The sequence below is a fragment of the Chelonoidis abingdonii genome, chromosome 2 (genome assembly GCF_003597395.2).
Source record: "Chelonoidis abingdonii isolate Lonesome George chromosome 2, CheloAbing_2.0, whole genome shotgun sequence".
Taxonomy (NCBI): Eukaryota; Metazoa; Chordata; order Testudines; family Testudinidae; genus Chelonoidis; species Chelonoidis abingdonii.
Window position 1 is genome coordinate 218,213,285 of NC_133770.1, and position 22,400 is coordinate 218,235,684.

The 22,400-nt window shown below is 45.7% G+C and overlaps 1 protein-coding gene across 4 annotated transcripts in view; it reads left to right on the top strand.

Moving 5' to 3' along the window:
* Positions 1–17,145, top strand: part of IMPACT (impact RWD domain protein) — a 62,643-nt gene extending 45,498 nt beyond the window's left edge. For 3 of the 4 annotated variants that reach the window (XM_032799024.2, XM_032799025.2, XM_032799023.2), the window contains 3 exons: positions 3,846–3,936; positions 11,634–11,768; positions 16,363–17,145. In XM_032799024.2, coding sequence (XP_032654915.1) covers positions 3,846–3,936; positions 11,634–11,768; positions 16,363–16,431 — 295 coding nt within the window. In that variant the 3' untranslated portion in view covers positions 16,432–17,145. The remainder of the gene's footprint in view (positions 1–3,845; positions 3,937–11,633; positions 11,769–16,362) is intronic. The other variant, XM_032799026.2, reaches the window with a different exon arrangement.
* The last annotated feature ends 5,255 nt before the right edge of the window (positions 17,146–22,400 follow it).

The window sequence follows — 22,400 nt, forward strand, 5'->3', positions numbered from 1 at the left end:
CACTCCAGTAGATTTGTGTGTGTTTGTTAAACTATGTGTTTGTGTGTGTGAGAGAGAAAGAGAAACACATACACACAAACATACATTTTATGTATACGACTTGCAAAAAAAAGACATTAAAAGAACCATTTTTAAGGTTGCAAAGTCAGGCACTGAAAAGTTAGGAAATACCAGAATTAAGGTTTCCTGTCTTCATAGCAGGATCTGAATAGTGTGCAGTAAATAAGGCCTAGCATCACACACTGAACAATGAGGATGAAACAAAATATTGAACAGTCAGTCATTGAGTACTGTCCATCCTGTGCACTGAATAAAACGGATCCTGTGGAAATGATAGTATGTCCTCATTTTATTAAGAACTATATCATAATTCATATGCACCAGAGGGATGAATTAAGGTTGCACATAAAACTTCTGCTCATCCTTGGGCTGGAGTATGCCCAGTGTGAATGGAATCTTCAGAGGTTTTGCCGTTTATGTCTAAGGCTGAACATGTGCAAATTGTGATTTTTTTAAAAGGCTTATATCTTGACCAAATTTGGGCATATTTTAATGAGGATGACAAAAAGTACATCCTTGATGTAAAAGTCAGTCCTCTGCCAAATTTCAAGTCCATTCTCCAAAACATGAGGATACTAGAACTTCTCAAAAAAAAAAAAAAGGTCACCAGAATTTTTGAATCTGGGCAAAAAGTATTATTTCTTAGCCTCGTTCTTGGAAGCAGATGAAGCATTTTCACTGAAATTTTCCCAAAAAAATTCAGCCAGAGGCAGACATCTGCCATGGAAACTTTCACCCAAATGGTAAAAATTTGGCAAAGTTATGAGTAACTGAAAATGAGGTCTTAATATGAGAAGTTTTGGGCAACCTTAATGAGTGCTACCAGCAGCCCTACCTATCCTAAACTCATTTCACATAGGCTTCATATATGACTTGATCTCAGTCCAGATCCACATCACAAAAACCGCCATCACTACATTTGATACTAACAGTTATCCCTTGTTGGCAGTCTTAGCAGAGAAGCCAGTGATCTGAAACACCATGCATGGAAACTGACCTAGACAGTTATATCTATTGGTGGTACTACCAAAGAGCAAAATGGTAGGAAGAGGAGGCAGCTCCTAGATGCTGGGCAGCAGGGGGACCCTGGAGCTCCAGCCCAGCACAGGGAACTCAGAGCTCCCACTCACTGCAGGCAGTGGGGCTCCCCACAGCTGCCCAGCTCTGGTGGGCAGTGAGTGGATTCCACAGCTGCCTGGCTACGCCGGGTGGTGGGAGCCCCTCTGCAGCTGCTTAGCCACAGTGGGTGGCGAGGGGTCCCGCCACATCTGCTCAGCCATGGTGTGTGGTGAGGGCCTCCTGCCCCCTACAGCAGCCCATTTGGACCACCATCCCTCCCCATTTTGTATCTGTGACAAAATCTGAGCATTACTCATGACACATGCTGCCCCAGAGCTGTTCCTGGAGGCGGGGGAAGCCCCCCAGAGACAAAGAGTGGCCGGGGGAATCTGAGTTAAATCTCAGTCGTACTTTCAGATTGACAGTGAAATCATGACTCCACTGATGTAAAAAATAGTTTTATTAGAGTTCTGAAGGTTATGTCTACACTTGCAACACAGCAGCAGCACTGCATCTGCACCACTGTTGTGCTTCAGTGTAGATACTCACTACTGCGACGGGAGGGGTTCTCCCATCACTGTAGTTAATCCACCTCCCTGAGAGCTGGTAGGTAGGTTGATGGAAGAATTCTTCTGTTGACTTAGTGCTGTCTACACCAGGGATTAGATTGGCCTAGCTACATCTGTATGTGGATTTTTCACACTGCTGAGAGATGTAGCTATGCCAATGTATGTTTTCCATGTAGACCAGACTTGAGACTCCCTTTCTGATCTATAACTTCTACCTGTACTGTGATGTAATTCAGTTCAGCTAAACCTAGTTAGCCTCAGAACCTAAGGATTTGTTTAAACTAGAGTTTTTATCTCAGGTTAATTGGTTGCCTGTTAACCTGATGTGGTTAATGCTTTTGTAAAAACAGGGGTAGACACTCCTCAAATGTTCGTTCTGTGGTACAGATAAATGTTTGTGATGTGCTTTAAAGCTTAGACTCGGGTAAACCACAAACCTTTGTATTCTCAAAATAACATTTTGACATTCTGCAGAGGACCCATAGGAAAAAAGGTGTGTTTTTATTCTGTATTCTCATGGGAGAGATAAGAGCTGGTTTGTTTGTATTATTTGATTTAGTGTTTAAAATCTGTTGAGCTGCATATAGAGAATGTGGCCACAGATTCTATTAGTTTGTTTTATTTTGGTCACATTAAAAAAGTTGTAAATAAATGCAGAACTCTGATGAGGGTGTTCTTTGTTTAGCCTGGGACTTCAGATAAGTTTCTGTCCATGTGTGAGTCCTAGTCCTATCAGACAGAACAGTCATCAAATGCTAATAACTCACTACTGACCTGGATGATGTGAGCCAGTGTCCAAGAAGTGAAAAAACTGTGCTTTCCATTACCAACCTCCTGAGACATTCAGTCCCTACAGATGGGCTCTTAAGAAACAGGAATCCTGTTTTCATGCAGATGTCCTTCGTAAACAAAGTTGTTGATTACACAGTGTTTATGAAAGTTTTTGAAGAGATCAGTAAATCTGTACGTGATAGGTTCCCCCTGGGGTGCCACTTGGAACTAGGGTACCACTGAGCCTGCCTTACCAACCAGCCTGGGCTTCCTTTTTCACTGTGGTGCTGTGACAAGGTGCCAAGCTCTTCAAGCTTGTTCTTTCACCAGCATACGCACAGATAGGGACATACTGAGCTGCAGCTTCACACACACACACACACATGCTGAGATTATCTCTGCATAAGAAGGCTCAGCTAAGGCACCTTCCAGTTGCTAAGGCACACACTCCCCTCTGGAGTATAAACCCAGAATTATACCATCTTGTGCTGCACAAGGAACTGTAGAGTGTAAACTCATAAAATTTGCCCCCTCCCTCAATGTGGAGAGAGAGAGATGCATCGGTTTTCTGTCCCAAGTTATAATGTCCACACACTGATTTTAGACAAAAACAAATTTATTAACTACACAAGGATAGATTTTAAGTGATAGCAAACGATCAAAGCAGATTACCTTAGTAAATAAACAAAATCGCAAACTGAGCTTAACACATTTGATAGGTAGGATATGAATTAGCAGATTCTCACCCTGATGATAAACAGACTGGTCTATTCTTAAGGCACAAGCTGCCTTGGCTTTCGCAGGTTTTCATACACAGGCTAAAAATCCCTCAAGCCTGGGACCATCACTTTCCACAATTCAGTCTTTGCCCCTCAGGTGTTTCGAGGGAGAGTGAGGTACCATCATGATGTCATTGTCCCCCTTTTATATCTTCTTTTCACTTGCTTGAAAGCTCTTTTGCCGTGACCTTGGTCAAATAGTTCCCATTGTGAGGTGCTATTTCTGAGAACTGTGGTACACAGTTCCTGGGGTAATACTTGTGCTTGTGTGCATTTCCTCAACAAGCTATTAATGTTGTTTGGCCTTTTTACTGTTGTACCTGAAAGGCTGCTTGTGGGTGTTTTCAACTTCACAACATGTTTCAGTAACACACACATAGCCAAACTTCATAACTTCACATACGATGATAGCACATACGATCCAATGAGATATTACTGTCTAGCAGATCAAGACTTTTAGCATGATACCTCACAAGGCATACTTTGTATAAAACATCATAATTACATAACAGTGGTGAATATTGGGGTGTGCCAGGGTGTCATACTGTAAAAATATTAAGTGATAGATATTTTTGGATTAGGTTCTAATACTGTTGCTTGTTTTCAGAATATACTGTGAGGACAAACAGACATACTTACAGGATTGTGAAGATGATGGGGAGACAGCAGCAGGTGGACGCCTTCTCCATCTTATGCAGGTTAAAGGAAACAAACTTTGTCTTTAGATAGTTTTAAATGTGTTTTAAAAATCGTGGATCATAAATAAGGCTCACTGCTTTATGCACTTAAGCTGATTCTAATTCTTGCTCTGCAAATAGCCCTGTAGATTTAGTATTCTGTATATTACCTGGCTTTAAAAGAAAAGTTCTATTAGGTAATGATAGGCACACACCAACTCCCAGGTTCTCAGAGCATTCCCTGCAGTCTCCAGCCCCTTATCCACTGAATACTCATTGAATTATCAGGCCTGCTGTTCCCAAAGGAACAGTACACACTAGCTTGTAAGATTCTACTTAGGACCATCACTTTGCTTAACACCACATCAATTAGATATTTGAAAGTTATTCTGTATAGATCAGGAAAGCATAGTTACCAGAGGAAAGAAAAGCATATGAATGCTTGAGTAGTAGCAGTTTATTTGTAGCTCTTTGATGAGATCTCTTGACTTCCTGCTTAAACACACGTATGACTGATAATGTAAATTAGGAAATTCACTCACTTCTGCTCTTTCTGTTTTAATCTTCATTTGGGGGTTTGCAGTTTTTGCAGGTTAGTATATCATTTGCAGTCTAAGCAGTCTCTATTCTACTGAAACTTGATGAGGCAAGAAGTTAAACCATAAATTCTACTTTGCATGTGTAATAAGCCAAAGAATTTCCTTGTATAAAAGTCCTTGGTCTATAACAAACTGGGATCGGTTAGAAGAGCTGAGAGGTGGTGGGTTGCTCCGTGGCCACCAGATTTCTCAGGCTTTTATCGTTCTGCCTCTGGAACCTGTTCATTAGCTGGGTCACCAGTTCTTCCTCAGATGTGGATTGGCTGGGTCCTCTGAAGTGGATGTAGGTATGTATTTGTTTCCAGTTCCGTGAACGCTCTCTGTGGTGCCCTGGGTATTCAGGCTCTGGCTGAGCTTTCAGTATGGTGTCTGTGAGCTTCTATTTTTCCGTGCCCCTCTGGCCTTGGGTTGAAGATGGTGCACTAATGGTGCTGTTAACTGTTCAGTTCCGGTCCTGGACTGTGAGGTGCTGTGTTGGTTCGCGTTGCATGGATCTGATCACCTCCTCGTGGTCTTGGTACACATGGGTCCTGTGGGACGGTCCAGAACAGAGTGGTCTTGGAGCTGACCTGTTTGGCTGGTTAACCATTCCCACTCTCTTGGCTGTTCACGTGGGCATTTCCCCAGAAGCTATGGGAGTGGGAATAATTGTCATAGACTGCAAAAGTTCACATTTCTGGACCAGCCTTGTATGGGAGAAGTTCAGCTGTAGTAATTCTACAGCTTTACATGAGGGTAAATTGTCACTTTGGCTTTGGTGATGTTGGGGATCCACGAGATTTGTGGTAGCTGCACTTTCCCGTTTCTCTTCCACGCAGGTAATCTTCTTTCCCCCACTCTCAATTTCCTCGCTCCAAGGGGATTGAGAGGTATTGGCCTGTGGTTTTGTTGATACGGTGGTGTAATGGTGGCACCGGTTGGGGTTCTGTTGGGCAGTGGCTTTTAATGTCTCAGTTCATTACATTATACTATCTTCACAGCTAACGGTCATGGTTGAATGTAAGTTACATGGAGACTGGTGACGTGAAGGATGGATGGGTGTCGTTGGTCCTTGGTTGTAGGTGATGGTTGGTTGCCCATCGGTGATCAAGGGATTGTCGGTGTGCCCCTGGGCGTTTTTCTTTTACGTAGTTTCTGCCTTCTGCCACTTCATCCATTGGTCCAATCTCCCCCGCTTGGTGAGATTTTGGTTTTCCATCTTGGTGACCGTGTTTATGTCTCAGGACACCATCCAGAAGCTCCATTTTCTGAGGAGGTCAGTTCGATCAATGATTGAACTTGGCTTTTTGATATTCAGGCGTTCATAATGTTTCCACGTAGTAGCGTGTGTGGGAAATGACCCATCTGGTTCTTTTGGTCTGAACGCGAGAGCGTGTTCCGGTGGTTTCCCCTTCTGCTATCTGGCCATTGGTCTGACTTTATATTTCCTTGTCCTTTGGCATTTCATACACCATTTGCTAGAGGTCATGAGGATGGACCTCAGCTCATCTAACATTACTGGGTCTTCAGAGGATGCTGTTACCCATGCAGCTCTTTCAATTTCTAAGAGGTCTCAGTGTCATACTGCCTTTGTAGTTGGGAATTTCTTGTGCTGTGGAAACTATTGCAGGGTTTGTTAGGGTGGTTGGTTCTGGTTAGGCTTGTTTAATCCGTGCCTGCGATGGCTCCTCTTGTTTTCCCTCTGTTGGTGTTTTTCCTCTGGTCTCTTCTTCTGGCTGATTGCTCCTGTTTTCGTTTTCTTTGGTGGTGGCATTTTTTGTTCTTGATCTCTTTTTGGGCTGCCTCATGGGCTCTTGTTCGGTCTTAATTATTGTCATCGTCTCTATGTCACTTTTGCACTGTCTGCTATGTTGAGTGCTGTTCCTTTTCAGGCTTCCTTTGAACTCATGGTTCTGTTTCTTGTTCTTGGTGCCCCCTGGTGTTATTGTCTGAACGCTGTTGTCTCCTGTTTTCTGGGTTCTGGCTTAGCAACTCGTTTTTTCTTTTTTGCTACTCTTGATAGTAATTAACCAAAACAACAGCACTTTATCTGTAGTGTTTGCTGGGATTGTTCCCAATGGAATTCTGTTGCTTAACATAGACCCTAATGTCCCTTATCGTTCCTTGCTTAATATGCAAGCTCGAAGCAGCAGAAAAAAAGATTCTCTCTGGCTACTTTTAAACCCAACCTTTCTCTCTGCTAAAAAGCCCTACGAGAAAAGAGAAACAAATTCTACTGGCTTCTGGATTCTATCTTTCCCACTCGCTGCCACCATGTAATACCTCTGTCCAATCTGTACCTAGCGTCAGAATCTGGGTGCTTAGCTGAACCTTCCAAGCATTAATACCAGCTGGATCTTATCCTCGCTCCACCAAAGGATTCTGAGTACCTGATAAACTCCTGTTCTCCCAATTTCCTGGGGACCCCAGACTAGATGCCTGAGCTCCAACAAAGGAATATCATTCCTTCCTGCTCTTACTCCTCCAGATTTTCCACCTGGGTTACTAGAGATTCCTGCTCAATCCTTGAAACACAAAACAGGGAGGACGTCTTCCCCTTCCTCTTCTCCCCCTCCCAGTCTTCCATGAGAGCAGTCCTGCACAGAATTCCTATCCCCTGCCTTAACTAGGAAAAGAAATCCAACAAGTTTTAAAAAGAAACTTTATATAAAAAGAAAGAAAAACACATGACATGATCACTGCATCAAGATGACTACACAGGGCTTTACTTAAAAAAATGAATAATCAGCCTTATTCAAAAGATATCCAGTTTAAACATTCCAGCATCCACACATGTAATCAAAATACAATATAACTATTGCTTTCCTTCTGTACCACAACTTGGGAACAGAAGGTAGAAAGAAGCTGGAAGCTAAAAAAAAAAAAAAGTCTTCCCTCATAGCGAGAGAACAACACAGAACAAGACAAAAACACACCAAAGTTCCCTCCCTCACTTTGAAAATCGTTTCTTGATTGGTCTCTGGTCAGTTTTGTCCTTTGTAAACCCTTAGCAGGTCAAATTAACCCTATAGCTATCTGTCTTACGAGACACATGTGGTGACAGGTTTCAGATGGTACGTGCTATAGTCTTAGCAGCAAAAAACGGAATGACATCTTGGCACTTAGAGACTAACACATTTATTTGGGCATAAGCTTTCGTGGGCTAAAACCCACTTCATTGGAGAAGAATTAGATGAAGTGGGTTTTAGCCCACGAAAGCTTATGCCCAAATAAATGTGTTAGTCTCTAAGGTGCCACAAGTACTCCTTGTTCTTTTTTCATAAATTCTACCTATCTTTTTAACTCTTCCATATTCTTATAGCAGCTCTATAGGATACTTCACTCAAAATGACAAGGTAGACTAAATTAACTTCTACCACTAATAGAACTGAACGAAGTATTATACTTCATGCTTGGGGAGGAGGATTGGACTCTATGCAATAACTATACTATGACTCATGCTTCCCTGTTCTCATGAAGAATGAATAAAAATAGTTTTGAGGAAAGTGTGGTGTTTGGGGAACTTGTGTTGCATCGTTTAAAAAAAAACAAACAAAAAACCACCACCCCAGCTCTTGCACAAACTTGGGCATATTTCTTTATCACTGAGGTTCTAGTGCTATAATCATATCACTGTGTTCTAGTGTTATGATTGGTGAAGATGTGGTCTTCTCTTCTGTAGGACTCTTATCTTATCTAAGATAAACTAAAACAACTTCAATCAAGATAGTACTTTCCAGTTAGAAGAAAAAATATTTTAGACACACTTTTTAGATTTAAAACGATAGAGAGCTCAAAAATTTCCTAATGCCATTTGGCATCCTGCTTACTATGAACAATTGATATCTGGAGTTGCTTTGCTAGAGTTAATTCACTGAGCTCACAATTGTTGTATAAGTATATTATGAAACATGAACTGTATTGAAATTGTCTCAACGCTTCTTTTCTAGATAGCCTGTAAGCGCGCAGATTCACCTGGGAGCGCCCCCTCCTGGTCGTCTTCGGGAATTAGCTCACCAGCCATCCGGAGTGCCCTCTGCAAGTCGGTGTCCCGCTGCCACTTGGCCCCCGTGTCCCTCCCAGACCCAGTGCCCTGTTATCTGCGGTGCTTTCCCCTGGCAGTAACCCCTCAGTCTTAGAGTCTCCCCTCCTTGGGGAACCCCTACCCACTATCCCCACCTCACCTCAGTATACAGCTTCTGCTAGTCATTGTCTAGCCCCCGCGCCCTGGGGCAGACTGCAGTATCAGCCTACTCATCACTGACAAAGTTGGGTTGAACCTGCTGCCTTTGTCTGCCCCTGGGCTGCCCTGTGCAACCCCCAGTACCTATTAGCCCAATGCTAGGCCACAGCCTGGGGCTTTCCAGTCTGGAGCTCCCCAGTTCCTCTGCGTTTCCCCAGCCCTGCTCCACTCAGGTACCCTATCTCTAGCTCCCTGCAGCCAGGCCCATCTTCCTCTACAGCCAGAGAGAGACTGTTTGCTTGAGCTCCTGGCTCAAGCCTTTATAGGGCCAGCTGGGCCCTAACTGGGGCATGGCCCCAGCTGAGCCTGCTTCCCACTCAGCCTGGGCTGTTCTCTCAGCCCTCCAGCCCTCTCCCATGGCTGGTTTTAACCCTGTCAGAGCTGGAGCGGGTAACTACCCCGCTACATAGCACCTTTATTCTTTTTTATTCTGGAATTTTTATTGAATTCCTGTTTCCACATACAAAGGCAGAACAATTTGACAATATTTTTACAATTACATAAATAAGGTTTCTCTGTATAAATTGCCATATAAAACAATTGCAGGTGAATTTGTGTTGGATCGCATGTATCCGTATATGTTTTCCATTGACAACTTCCAATTTTATGCCTGAGTTGCAATACTGTAACTACTGAAGTTCATGGAGTTACACTGGGGTAAATTGGGTTCATTATATTTATCATTACGTGCAATTTGGTCCAGGCTCCCTGACTGACACTTTCCATCTCAGCTGGCAATTGGCTCTTCTGTTTCCTCTGATCCCGATCATTCCATAAGTCATCTTCAAGCTGAAAGTGGATCAGGTCAAGCTCATCCTCATTGCCCTGGCAGTGTTTGGTTGTATGACCTTCCTGATTCAGCCTCCCATATCTCTTTCTCTCCCTCCTGATCTCTTCATGCAGAATCATGGTCACAGCTTGCACCCAGTAGTCAGCTCCCTTCCTTCTCACTGCCTGGCTACTTCATCGTTGAATGAGGAGGAAGAGCATTGTTCAGCAGCTTTCAACAGGTTCTATTCAACAGTGGAAAGTCCTCTACCAGAATTGCCTATTTGGTGAAATGGAAATGATTTTCTATGTGGTTGTCGGCCTGCAGAGTTCAACTGATGCTGGCTTCTAACCAGTACTTCCTGCATCATTGGTCGTTGGGACTTCTGCTTAGCTCATTGAGAATGTACCTGTTGGCAATTTCAGCATTTCTTCCCCCCATTCCTGGAAGATCAGTCTTTTCCAGTGCCATGGTAGCAAGATTCTTAAAAGCGCTTCTTTGTCTCCATCCTCCAGTCTGAGAGCTGGTTCCTCTATAGGATCTTCACACAGTTCTGGCAGCCGTAGTGGGACCTCTGTGAGCCTCTGGCATCTTGTTTCTTTCCACTTTTGTGCGAGAAAACTGTGTTACTGGTTGTGAGAAAATCTGCAAGTAGAGTCTGCAAGTTCTCCAAGAACAAATTGACTTTACATCAGCACCAAAAAATTTTATTCAAAGTGGTCTCTTGGTTTCATTTGAACCAGGCAGTATATTTACCTGTGTTCTTTCCTAAGCCACATTCATCTCAAGAGGAACAGCATCTCCATACACTAGATGTCAGTTGATGTCTAGCCTTCTATCTTGACAGGACTAAACCATTTCGTGCTTTGCCTCACCTGTTTGTGTTATATGGGGATCGTATGAAGGATCGAGCAGTCTCTTCACAAACGATCTTTAGATGGATAACATCCTGTATCAAGTCTTCATATAAAATAGCTTCAACTACACCCACTGAGTGGGTGTGAGCTAATTCTATGAGAGTGCAAGCAATGCCAATAGCGGCCCCTGATGATGTTTCAATATTGGACATTTGTAGGGCTGCCATATAGTCGTCCATACATATGTTTATGAACCATTATGCCATTACTGCATCTTCCAGAGCTGATGCAAACTTTGGAAGGGCAATCCTGGAATCCTTATTTAGATAGACTCCACCTCCTATGGGTACTGCTTGTGAGTCACCTAAGTGGAATACATGGCTGCATCTACTTGAAAAAGAAATGGTTACTTACTGTCACTGTGGTTCTTCAATATGTGATGGAGATGTGTATTCCACAACCCACCCTCCATTCCCTCTTCATTGGAGTCTAGTGTCTGGGCTTTCAATGCTAAGGAACTGAGGGGGATTGAGGCGGCACAGCCCCATAAAGCCAGGGGAGGGGCTATGAGACGGGGGCACAAGCATTGCTTCCTACAAGTACTGCTAGGCAAAATTCTCTGGCTCCAGTGCACTTATAAAAAGAGAATGCGAGGGGAGGGAGTGTGGGGGGAGTAAAGCGGAAAGATATACTTGACTTAACTAAACAACACAGGGACTAGGCAAGGGTATTTTGGAGGGATAAAAGAGGCAAACGGCCAATATTTGCCTTAACTTTCTGTTTGAGTGGAGAGATGAGAATCAAGTCCTCCTCACCAGAATTATTTTTTCAGGGTGTGAAGAGACCCTAACTCGGACATGAAGTGCTCCTTACCTTTCATGTCTTCTCCATTTGCTATTGTTGCTGCCCTCCAAGTGGCAGCAGCCCAGGCCTGGAGCATTTCTGAGAAGCATGTTCTGAAGCTGCAGCTTACAAAGGTCTTCAGAGAACCAGCCCAAGACAATTACCTACCCTAACCCTCACAGTGTTTCAGGATAAAGTTAAAAATGCAGCTAGAAGCTCTGCTCATGGGGGAGGGATTCAGACCTCAATACAAATAGTAATTAAAAATGCATAATATTTAAAAACAATAAATGTGACTCAACAGGGGATATCACTTGCAAGTTCCTTTGGGAAAGAAAAGGCTTTCATTATTCAAAAGAAATTAGTTTCACTGTTGACTTATGTGTTTATCTATTTAAAATGATGTTCTGGGTTTTTTTTTTAAACAGATTTTGAATGTCCGTAATGTTTTGGTTGTGGTATCCCGCTGGTATGGAGGTATCCTGCTAGGACCAGATCGCTTTAAACACATCAACAATTGTGCCAGAAATATACTAATGGAATACAGTTATACAAATTCAGCTGTAAGTTATTACTGGTAGATTGACAATGTCGATATCTGAACATACAGGGCCACGTACTTAAATTGGGGAAATTGTCATAGTTGACTTCAGCTGAAGTCAATGGAGCTATGACAGTTTACACCAGCTGAGGATCTGTTCCATTGGTAATTTTTGAGTGCTTATGTTAAACCTAAGAGCTCAGTTAAAAAGATTCTTTCACTACTTTTCTCCTTATTAAGATTCCATAGACTCCCCTTTGTTTTCTTACTTCTTTGGAATTTTCCCTTGTGTTGGGTAGTTTTGGTTTTATTGCTTGTTAAATGTAAAATTAAAAAAAGAAAAAAAAGTTAATTTGTAAATACCTGACTGCCTTACATGGGTAAAGACAATGGCATTAGAGATCCCCAAGTTAGAGTATGTGCCTGATAACCAAATAGGCACCATTGCGGGACATATCCTCAAATGACTCAGAGATTGAGTGAGGCCAAGTTCTAGTCCCATTGAAATCAATGGAAGCTTTCATGTTAACTTCAAAGAGGTCAGGACTTGGTCTGATATTTATATCTTTTTTCTTTTTAAACACCTCATTTGTTCTGATACACAGTCTGAATCTCAGGTTATTTAACTACAGCGAGCTGTTTTTCAGAAATGATACCATTCACTCTACACTGATTGTACAATTCAACATTCTTGATGCTTTATCAAAGAGAAAGCAGCTCTCAGAAGAAATTTATATGTACAGAAAAACATGTAAACAATTCATAAACAATAAAACACCAAACTGTCCCCTTTTTAAAACTAGATTAGAAGAGTGGAAATCAAGAACAAAGAAAAAACTAAGGGTAAAATTTTTTCAAAAGCACCTAAGTGGATTGACTTTGAATGGGACTTAGCCTCCTACATCACTGAGTTGTTTTTGGAAATGTTTACTTTAGCACCCTATACAATGCTGATATAAACATTTTACAGCTTGATAACAAACCACCTGGTGCTGTTGTTCTCAAGTCTACGGTGAAACTATATTCCCTCACCTATATCTTCCCTTAACTGCCCACACTCGTGCTTAGCATAGAATCCCAGCAATAAAATTTATATGATTTTAAGTAGTCTTCCAGAGTAATGTTCCAGTTTGAGCATTACTCTTAACAGGGCCATGAGAGAGAGTAAGGTTGGGCTTATGGTTAAAGTATCTAATTTGTAGAGCCCTGCGTGGATACACAAATGTGTATCTGCATTTGATCTGCAAAAATTATCTATGGTTGTCCGCATCCGTGCATGCGGATATCTGCACATATCTACAGATTAGCAGGGCTCTCCACTGGGGCCAGGCTGAGGCTCCAAGGCATCTCCCACCGTCGGAGTCTGGTTGGGGAGAGCTGCGTGGGCAGCTGTGGGGGTCCCACGCAGAGTCCCGGACCCTCCACCTGCCCTCGGCCAGGCAGGAAGCATGCGGGGCTGCCTGCCCGTCTTTTACCGTCAGAACCCTGCGCAGATACAAAATTTGTATCCGCATCTGTGCTGCTATCCGCAGAAATGCTCCACAGATATAAAGCAGATACCTGCAGATTTGCAGGGCTCTGCTAATTTGAAGTGTGGTGATCTGAGTTCTGATCCTAGCTCTGCGCAGACTTCCTGTGTGACCATAGGAAAGTCTCTTAAACTTTTCTGGGTTTTGTTTCCTAATCTGTAAAGTTCAAATAATAATTCTTACTTACGTAATACATTGTGTAAGCAATAATATTTGCGCACACAGGATGAATTAATATTTGCAAAGTACTGAAACAGAAGTTATGTATAAACAGAGATGCCAACTTTCTAATATGCTGGGGGGGGTGTGTGCTTGACTCCCTGGCTTTGCCCCACCTCTGGCCCCCACTCCACCCATTCCCTCAAGCCCCCACACCGCTTTGCCTCTCCTCACCTCCACCCCTTCCCTCAAGCCTCCACCTTGCCCCTGCCCAACCCCACTCTGCCTCTTCCTGCCCTGTTCTGCCCTCTCCCCTGAGCATGTACTGCTCTTACTCCTCCCCTTCCTTCCCAGTGCCTCCTGCATACTGCAGAACAGCTGATCACGGTGGGCAGGATGTGCGGGAAGAGAGGGGGAGGAGCTGATTGGCAGGGCCACTAGTGGGCGGGAGGAGGAGTCTGGCTGCACCTACCATTTTTGAGCAACCACAGAGTCGGCACCTATGTTTATAAGTACTAAGTATCAAAATGATATCCTCTAATTTTCCCAAACATTTCAGATATTGAAACTTCAAGTTCCCTACTTTGGGCACCTTCCGATCCATGCCAGCTTCTCCTGTCTCTTAATGTTTCTGTTCCCTTCCTCCTCTTCACTCTAGAAGATATAAATTATGTTTGTAAATATGCATGTATGTATGTGATATGTGATTGCAAACTCTAAAAGGATCCACACTCTTGGAACCAATTGTTAAAGGGATACTTCAAAAATCATACTTTTTGCAGGAAACTTTTCTCTTACTTCTGATACAAAGTACATATAAGATGGTTATAGCTGAAAGAGATAAGAATTTTCTTTCCCCCATTTCTGTTTGTTTACTTTGTGCATTTCACAGCAGTTTGTGTACATTGAGTTTTACTGTTTGCTTATATGGTATAGTCAATCCATTTCCTCTCTTTTGTGTGCGTTGTGAATTGTTCACACAGCAGCAGGGGAGAGAAAAATATTTTTTTTTAAATAGGAAAATGATTGTAAAACAAGAAATTGTCCTCAGGGAGTCAGGATTTACTTTTGGTGCGTTTTTGTAATGACTTCATTTCAGATTGACTCGGTTCCTTTTAAGGCATGTGTAATTTGATCTGCTTTATAGAGATTAACATTATTCAGTGAACTGTTTATCAAATGAATGCTAAAGATACTAGTACTGTAGACAGCAATTGTGGTTCTTGGAAAAGTGTTCTTTTTTGCTAATTTTCTTCAGTGTAGCAATAAGGATGCAAAAGTACTTTTTAATGTGTTCCAGTGATGAACTTTTCTGTTAAAAGCTAGTTTCCAGTAAAGGATCAAAGGCATTTTGTAAAGTATGCATAAAATGTGAGAATTGCATGCCAGTAGGAAGGCAGCAGGTTTTTACAACAGGTTCAGATGTGTTTGATACTTATGCCAGACATGAGAAACTGGAGGCCCTTCATAGTGGTCAGCTTGTAAACACCGTGGGTTGATTTGAACACGGAAACAGTGAGACACAGACTCCATAATGTGATGAAATGTGGAGGGTGTATTTTTATTAGCAACTCACACCATACTAGGGTAAGCCACCCCAATGTATTATAAACCTGAACATGAGAATGAAGGCCTCCCTTAGGTCTGCTAGGCACCCCAGCCTGGAAGCTAGAGTCCTGACCCCCACCTTTCCTCCATGCTGGATGTAGGAGTAACGACATGAGGGAAGGCACAAGCTCCATGAGATATATAGGCATATCCCCTGGCTGTTCCACGAAAAGGCTCAGGGCCAATGCCCTTCCTAATCCTCCAGCATACCAGATCACGCCAAAGGTTTAACAATTGTAATTAAATCTCCCACAGCCAAACCTCCTGGATGCCATGTGGAAGGTGAAAAAACTCACACAGCAACTTGCTAATTTCAGAGAAAAATCTCCCCTCCAGAACAGGCAGTCAGGTTAGCCCCTGGCATCAGAGGAGATCCAGCATTAGTATCTTAAAAGTGGGGCTGAAACAGAGAGCCTGCAAGGCTTCCCCACCTGGGAAGCAAACCTTGTCACTCCCTTTACCCCACTGCACCAGATGGGAGCCAATCATCCAACCCTGCACCCCTCTTTCGTCCACCTATCCAGTGGCAGCAGGAGTGAGCCTGTCATGCCCCACAGCTTGGACAAAGATGCAACATATAGGTCCTCCACCCTTGGGAGAGGCAGCTTGGGGAAAGGGAAATAAGGAGAAGAATGAAGCATCATCCCCCACCCACCAGAGGTGAGGGGAATGTAGGAAGTAAGGGGGCATGTGGAACACTGCATTAGCTGCTTCTGGTTGAGAACTGTTTCCACTGCGTCTACCTCCACTAAAACCCCAACTGGCTATTGGGATGAGCACTCTCGTTCTTTTTTGGTCCTGAAGTGCAAGATAGTGACGCACACATGTTGATCCACTCCCAGTTAACACAGTGAAGTCACACCAGTGTGAAGTTATTATGTTTCTCATCTATTCATTCAGCTCTCTTCCTTAGTATCTGAGTGCTTATTGGGGTGGTGCCCAGAGCCCCCAGTTAGGTTCAGTGGTCCGTTCTGTTAGTTGATGTACAAACAGAGGAAGATAAGATCCTTGTCCTAAAGAGCTTAGCTGTTGTAAGTGAGGTCAGAGCCAGGGCAATAATTCCTTTTGTAACTATGAATAAAGGTTTTAGAGTTGCTCAAGACAAAAATTTACTAAATAAGCAAGTTAGCTTGTTAAATATGCAAGTCTGAATGATCACAAAATCTCTGAATTACGAATATTTGAAATGAATTACACTATTACGTGTAGTGTAGTGAGTCACCTCAAAAGAATGTGAGCAGTGAACAGAAAAGCAAGGTGTACTTTACTAGAAGGCAAGAGATTCCTGAAATCATACTTGTGTGAATTTTTTTCTTTCAGGAAGAATCATCTAAGCAATTGGGAAAGAACAAAAGCGTAAGAAAGGACAAGAAGAGAACTGAACATTAATTCATTTAAAAATAACATAAAAAGTTGAGTTTACACATATTTATATAAAATTAAACATTAATCTTTTCTCTGTAGAAAAGATCCTGAGAAATATATATGTTTATTCAGCAGAAAACTCAACAGTTTTCTTTCTGTTCTGTGGTTGCCTCAGCTGTTCTGGAATGGAGAGCTTAAACAAATGAGTTTTCCATACTCATACTTTTAAACTGGGTCCTGTGTGTACCCAGAGCCGGTTTTTTTTGTCAACTACAGTTGATTCAGACAGAACATGGATTAACTGGCCTTCATACCATCAGGTCACTAGTCAAGTGCCTGTCTTGGACTGGGACTCAGTCAGCAGTTTTCTTCAGCATTGGGATGAAGACATGAAAACTTTGGTAAAGAATATTGTCTTTTAAAGCTTTCTGTACCTAAGAAAAAAAAGCAGATAGGCTCTCCTGTGTATCTAGTCCTTGAACATACAATTCAGAGTCTGCTTGATGGAGTCTCAAGAACTATCACGGAGAAAAAAAAGAAAAGGTGGCAATCCACAGACTATAAAAGTCACTTTGTCAGTCCACTGAGAATTTGTTGCATGTATGTCAGGCTGAAACCTGTGTAGGTGAGGTGCCTTAAAATTAGAAAAGCCAATGTTTTTGAAACAGGAAACAGCAATTTTGAAATCATCATGTATTGCACCTAATAATGAATATTAATTATCAAGTATCCGTACAAGTGGTTCTGTTTTGTTAACTGTGTAGAATCTTTCATGCCGATAATTTTTCCTTTCTCATAGAACTTCCAGATTTCTCTCTGCTGTACTGCAAATTTAGGTCTTGATCCTGCAAAGGGAGTCAATGGGATTCCTCTTGTGCATTAAGGACCTGCCATGTGGATCCTGAGGTTTTTTTCCTGTATCTCTCACTTGCTGAGGGTCTTTTTCATCTCTAACTTTTATGATCTTTAATTGCTGGTGTTGATCATTTCTGTTTGAGTTCTAACAGTAAAGCCACTTTCATAGGCTTGGTCCACACTAGAAAATTTTAGTGGTTTAGCACCGTCAGTGAGAGCTATGATCAGCAAAAGCCTTAGTGTAGATGTAGTTGTATCAGGAAAAAAAGGTGCTTTGACAGTATAGTTTATTTTGCTCACCAAAATGGTATAAAACATACCAGCAAAAGCAATTTTTTGCTAGTATAACTTTAATCTGCCCTTGAGTTGGTGGTACAGTTATACCCACAAACCTTTTCTACCATAGACCTGGGCTGATTAAACTAGTTACACCAGAGTGTTACAGAGCAATGGAGAAGTCTCATAACATGTTTGGTCATACTAAAGTTATGGATAAGTCATCTAATGGCCTCATTTCCAAAAGAATGGAACACCCACAGAGCCCTTTGCAGCTGGTTAGTTATCTTACAGATGGAGTCATTTGAAGCCAAAACACTGTCCTTTACTTTTGGTAAACTGTTGACAAATATTCCCAATATTCCAGTGTTTTCCTTAGAGATAGAAATTGCTCCAATTATTTTATGTAAAAATGGGTTGGGCTTCAGATATTTTACAAACATTATTGATTCTAGTCCCATGATATGTTTGTTTCATACACTCCTTCCAAAATGCACACTTTAGCTTATGTTTTCAAAAGTGACTAGTGATTTCAAGAGTCTAAGTTTTTAGATGCCCAAGTTGAGATACCTTAAAGGGATCTGATTTTCAGTAAATGCTGAGCCCCTACCCCCTAAAAAGCAAGTGCCTTTCTGGAGTGTCAAGTCAGGCACCCCAAAATTGAGGAACTCATAATCCTTGGTCACTTCTAAAAATTTAGGTCTATATTCCTCCTAAAATAAACTATAACAAATCAACCCTCAAGTTGAAGGCGATTGGAAAGCAGACTAGCAAAGCTAAGAGACTTGAGAATCCTTAGGAAAGGTTAACATGGAAGCCTCCAAGTTAGAGCTGTTCAAATAATACTAAAAATGATTTGCAAATATTTTAGTGAATAAATGTGGTAACTTTGCTAAGCTCTTATTCATGGTGTCATATGGTTTGTTGTTTGAATACCTTGACCAATGCCAATTTATTTATGAAGATGTTAGAGAATCCCAAAAGCTCCATGAATTTTTGCCCAAATAATTATTCAGCTGAAAATTCAGATAAGTGGTGGTTGCCTTTTATTTTTCTATTACAAAAGTTTGTCAACAAAGTAGTGAGCAAAAACAATCCCATTTAATTGAGGTAGCAAATGACATCTCTGAGAGCAAATAGTCAAAATGACAATATGTATGTGTTTGTGTAACCGCTGGTGTGTAAATCCCCTTCTGTGCCAGTCCAGAGAAGAGATGACTTGTTACAGCAGCCAGCTACTGAGCCTTGTCTCTTTAGCTCAAGCAGCTCCTGCTTTTAGCTCTGGATGTTCCCAGTTCAGTACCCTTTGTGTCACCTCCAGGACGGTGGCCATCATGCTTGCATTTGTTTCTTCTGCAGAATATTAGCTGCTGGTGAACTACCTCTTCTGGACTGATAAGATAAGAGAAGTTATATCCTCTGTGACAAAGTTCCTCCTCTACCTTGGTGGGTCCTGCGCTTATTGGCGGATTTGTTCACCTCAGTGATCTTCCCCTCTTGTGGAACCCACAGTCTGGATCAGCTCCTCCTGTGTCTGATCAGGAGTTGGGAGGTCTGGGGGGAACCTGGGCCCGCCCTTCCTGGTGTCTGATAACGCTTGTCCTCCTCAATCTCCAGCAGTACACTCTCTCCACTCTCAGCTCCTTGCCTTCTTGCTCCCAGCTCCTCACACACTCCTTCTCCTCTGGCTCCTCCCTGCCTGACTGGAGTGAGCTCCTTTTTAAACCCAGGTGCCCTGATTAGCCTGCCTTGATTGGCTGCAGGTGTTCTAATTAAAGTAGCTCTCTACTGCCTTCTAGAAAGATCTTAATTGGCTCCAGGTGCCTTGATTAACCTGGAGCAACTGCCATTTGGTTACCATGGTCCTAGGGATTTGTTTAGCCTGGGGCTAACATACCTGTGAGGGAACAGAACCCTGCTTCTCCTGGGGCCAGGAGTAGCTCCTCTCCTTTTCGACCGCTCTGCTGTGGAGGAAAGAGGGAGAGGGCTGCTGCTGCTGCTGCTGTTCCTGCTGGGCGCTGGGCCCTCGCTGCTGCTGCTGCTTGCTGCTGCTCCTGCTGCTGCTGTTCCTGCTTCTGCTGCTCCCCTGGCTGGGTTAGACGCCACCACCACCCCCCTCCCTGCTATCAGCTTGCTGGCTGGCTAGTAGATTCCCCCCCCCCCTCGTTCCTGCTGTTACTCCACCTACAGCCCTTGAGGGGAGGGGGGGCTGCTGGCCTGCTTCCCGAGAGGGGGGTGTGAGGGACCCCAGCTCTTGTTGCTGAGGACACCTTCTGAGCGGGGTCCCTCCTGCCTGGACACCAGACCACCACCACCTGGAGCTGCTGGGACTACTGGGGCAGTTGCTGGCGAGCTGTTGGAGCCCGGAGGAGGTGAAGGAGGAGGAGGAGACCGCCTGCTGTTGGAGACCACGTGAAGACCACTGTGGAGGGGGTATTCCTGGACTGAGTCCTTTTTCAACCTGTGCTCTTGTGGTGGGGGTTTGGACTGTGTCTGTTGGACACCGGGGGTGTGGCGGGGAGCCTGCCCCGGGTCCATCTGTGTTCCCTTTCGCCCCCACCACCATCGTTGCCCCCTCCACCACCCCTGCTGGCTGTTTTCCTTCGCCTTTGGACTCCTGCCTCTGGGACTGAGCTGCTCGCCTGATCCACCACGCCCACTGCCATCATTTGGGCCTGCAGCAGCAGCAGCCTATAATTAATTGACTTTCGCACAAGTGCCTGTGGGCGCACCACCTTCCCCCTCCCCTGACTGGCCCCTTTCCTTTTTTGTCCGCCCCACCTATTTCCCTCTGTGGCCCTGCTAGTTTTGCCCCAGCCCTGCAGCTATCCCCGTGGTCCCTCTGCCCCATTCCCAGCTAGCCCTTCTCCCCCACCCTGTGCTCCCCCTGCCCTGATTGGTCCCTCCCCTCGTGCGCCCACGCCCCCCCATGCGCTTGTGCCCTTCCCCCATTTGAGTTTCCCCTTGTTCACTGCACCCCCGCCCATCTGCCATTGTCCCCCCTGATCCCCCAGTGCAACTGGAGGAGCCGGAACTCCCCTCTGCGTCGGTGTCCTGTCACCCTTCCACCCCTAGGTCCTTGGCTGCTCCCCGCACCCCTTTAGCCTTCCCTTTCTGGCACCCTCCTCCCCTGCCTGCAGCCTAGCGGGGAGGGTGGTGGTCGCCTCCTCTCCTTCCCCTCCCCTCGCTGTTTGTCCCCCTCCCCGCTCTCGTTATGGCGGGGGACGCGGCGGGGGAGGCCCCACGCGATGCTCCCACTGCCCCTCCTCCACCTGCCCCCATGTCCACTGCCCTAGCCCCACCTCAACCGCCGCTGCCGCTCCACCTACCACCGCCCCTGCTGGGGCACTGGCAGCGGCGAGTACCGGGGAGACCTCCGCTGCTGCCACGTCCCTCCCCCCTTCCGATTCGGGGGGAGCTCCCCCAGCCGGTGGGAAGGGTCGGGGGTGGGAAGAAGGGTAAGGGCCCCGCTAAAAAGGCCAGGCCCTCCATGGCGGAACCTGCCCCCACTGCCGCAGCCCCGCTCCCGGCTGCGGCATCCCTCCCCGCTATTCCCTCCACCAGCTCTGCGGGTGTCCCTCCCCCGGCCCCCAAGGCATACGCCCAGGTGGCGGCGGCCCCCCCGCCTGCCACCGCTCCTCCGACCACCGCTTCCCACCACCATCTACAGCGGCCGGGGACCCTTTCCCACCTTGACCAGGAAGCACGGCGTCCGTTGCCTCCTGGTGCCCGCCTCGCCCCACGTGGAGACCTACGTGCGGGCGTTGGCGAGGGTGGTGGGGCCCACGGCCATCGTGGCGGCCTCCAAAATGTACGGGAAGGTGGTCTTCTTCCTCGCATCGGAGGCCGCCGCACAGGAGGCGGTAGAGAGGGGCCTAGCGGTAGGGGGCGTGTTCGTCCCCCTGAGCCGTTGGAAGACCTGGGGGTCCGCTTGGTCCTGACCTCCGTCCCTCCTTTCCTGCCCAATGCCGCCCTGTTGCCCGCCCTTTCTGCCCTGGGGCGCCCCATCTCCGTCATCAGCCCTCTCCCCTTGGGCTGCAAGGACCCCGCCCTCCGTCACGTCCTCTCGTTCCGCCGGCAAGTGCAGCTTCAACTGCCGCGGCGGCGCGTGGCGGGGAGGCGCTCGAGGGGTCCTTTCTGGTCCCCTACCAGGGGGCCACTACCGGGTGCACTACTCGACGGGGGAGGCCCGGTGCTACCTCTGCCGGGCGATGGGGCACTCCGGGGATTGCCCCTTGGCCCAGCACGGAGGAGCGTCCGGGACCCCTGAGCCCCGGCACGGTGCCGGCCCTGTCATCGCCGGCACCCCTGGCCGCCAGGCACCCGAAGCTGCCCCTCCTCCTCCTTCTCGGTCCATCGCTGTAGAGGAGGGTGCAGCGGGGATACCGCCGGGCGTGGGAGAGGGCTCGTCCCAGGGGGAATCTTCCCTCACTTCTGCCGTCCCACCACTGCCTCCTGGAGTCCCTGAGCCATTGCCCTTGCCCCCCGATCCGACCCCTGTTAGCCAGCCCCCGGATGATGCCATGGAGGCTGGTCCTTAGTGCAGGGGAAGCGGGGCAAGCGGAAGGCTCGAGTCTCGTTAAACCCTGCAGATTCGGAGGCCCCCCGGAAGAGCAGGAAGGGGGGCGCCGATGACGAGCCTTCCGCCTTGCCCCCTGATGACTCCCACTTGTGGTGCCGGCTGGGGACATCGTGGCAGCACCGGAGGGTAACGCCGCCCCTCCTCCGGGTCCCTTCCCGTGGAAGCCCCAAGGGAGCCTCTCTCACCCCCCTCCCACTCAACGTCTCTGCGAGTGCCGAGGTGGGTGTCACCTCGGGTGCTAGCGAGGAGGGCCCTGGGGTGGTGGAGGGCGATCTCCCTT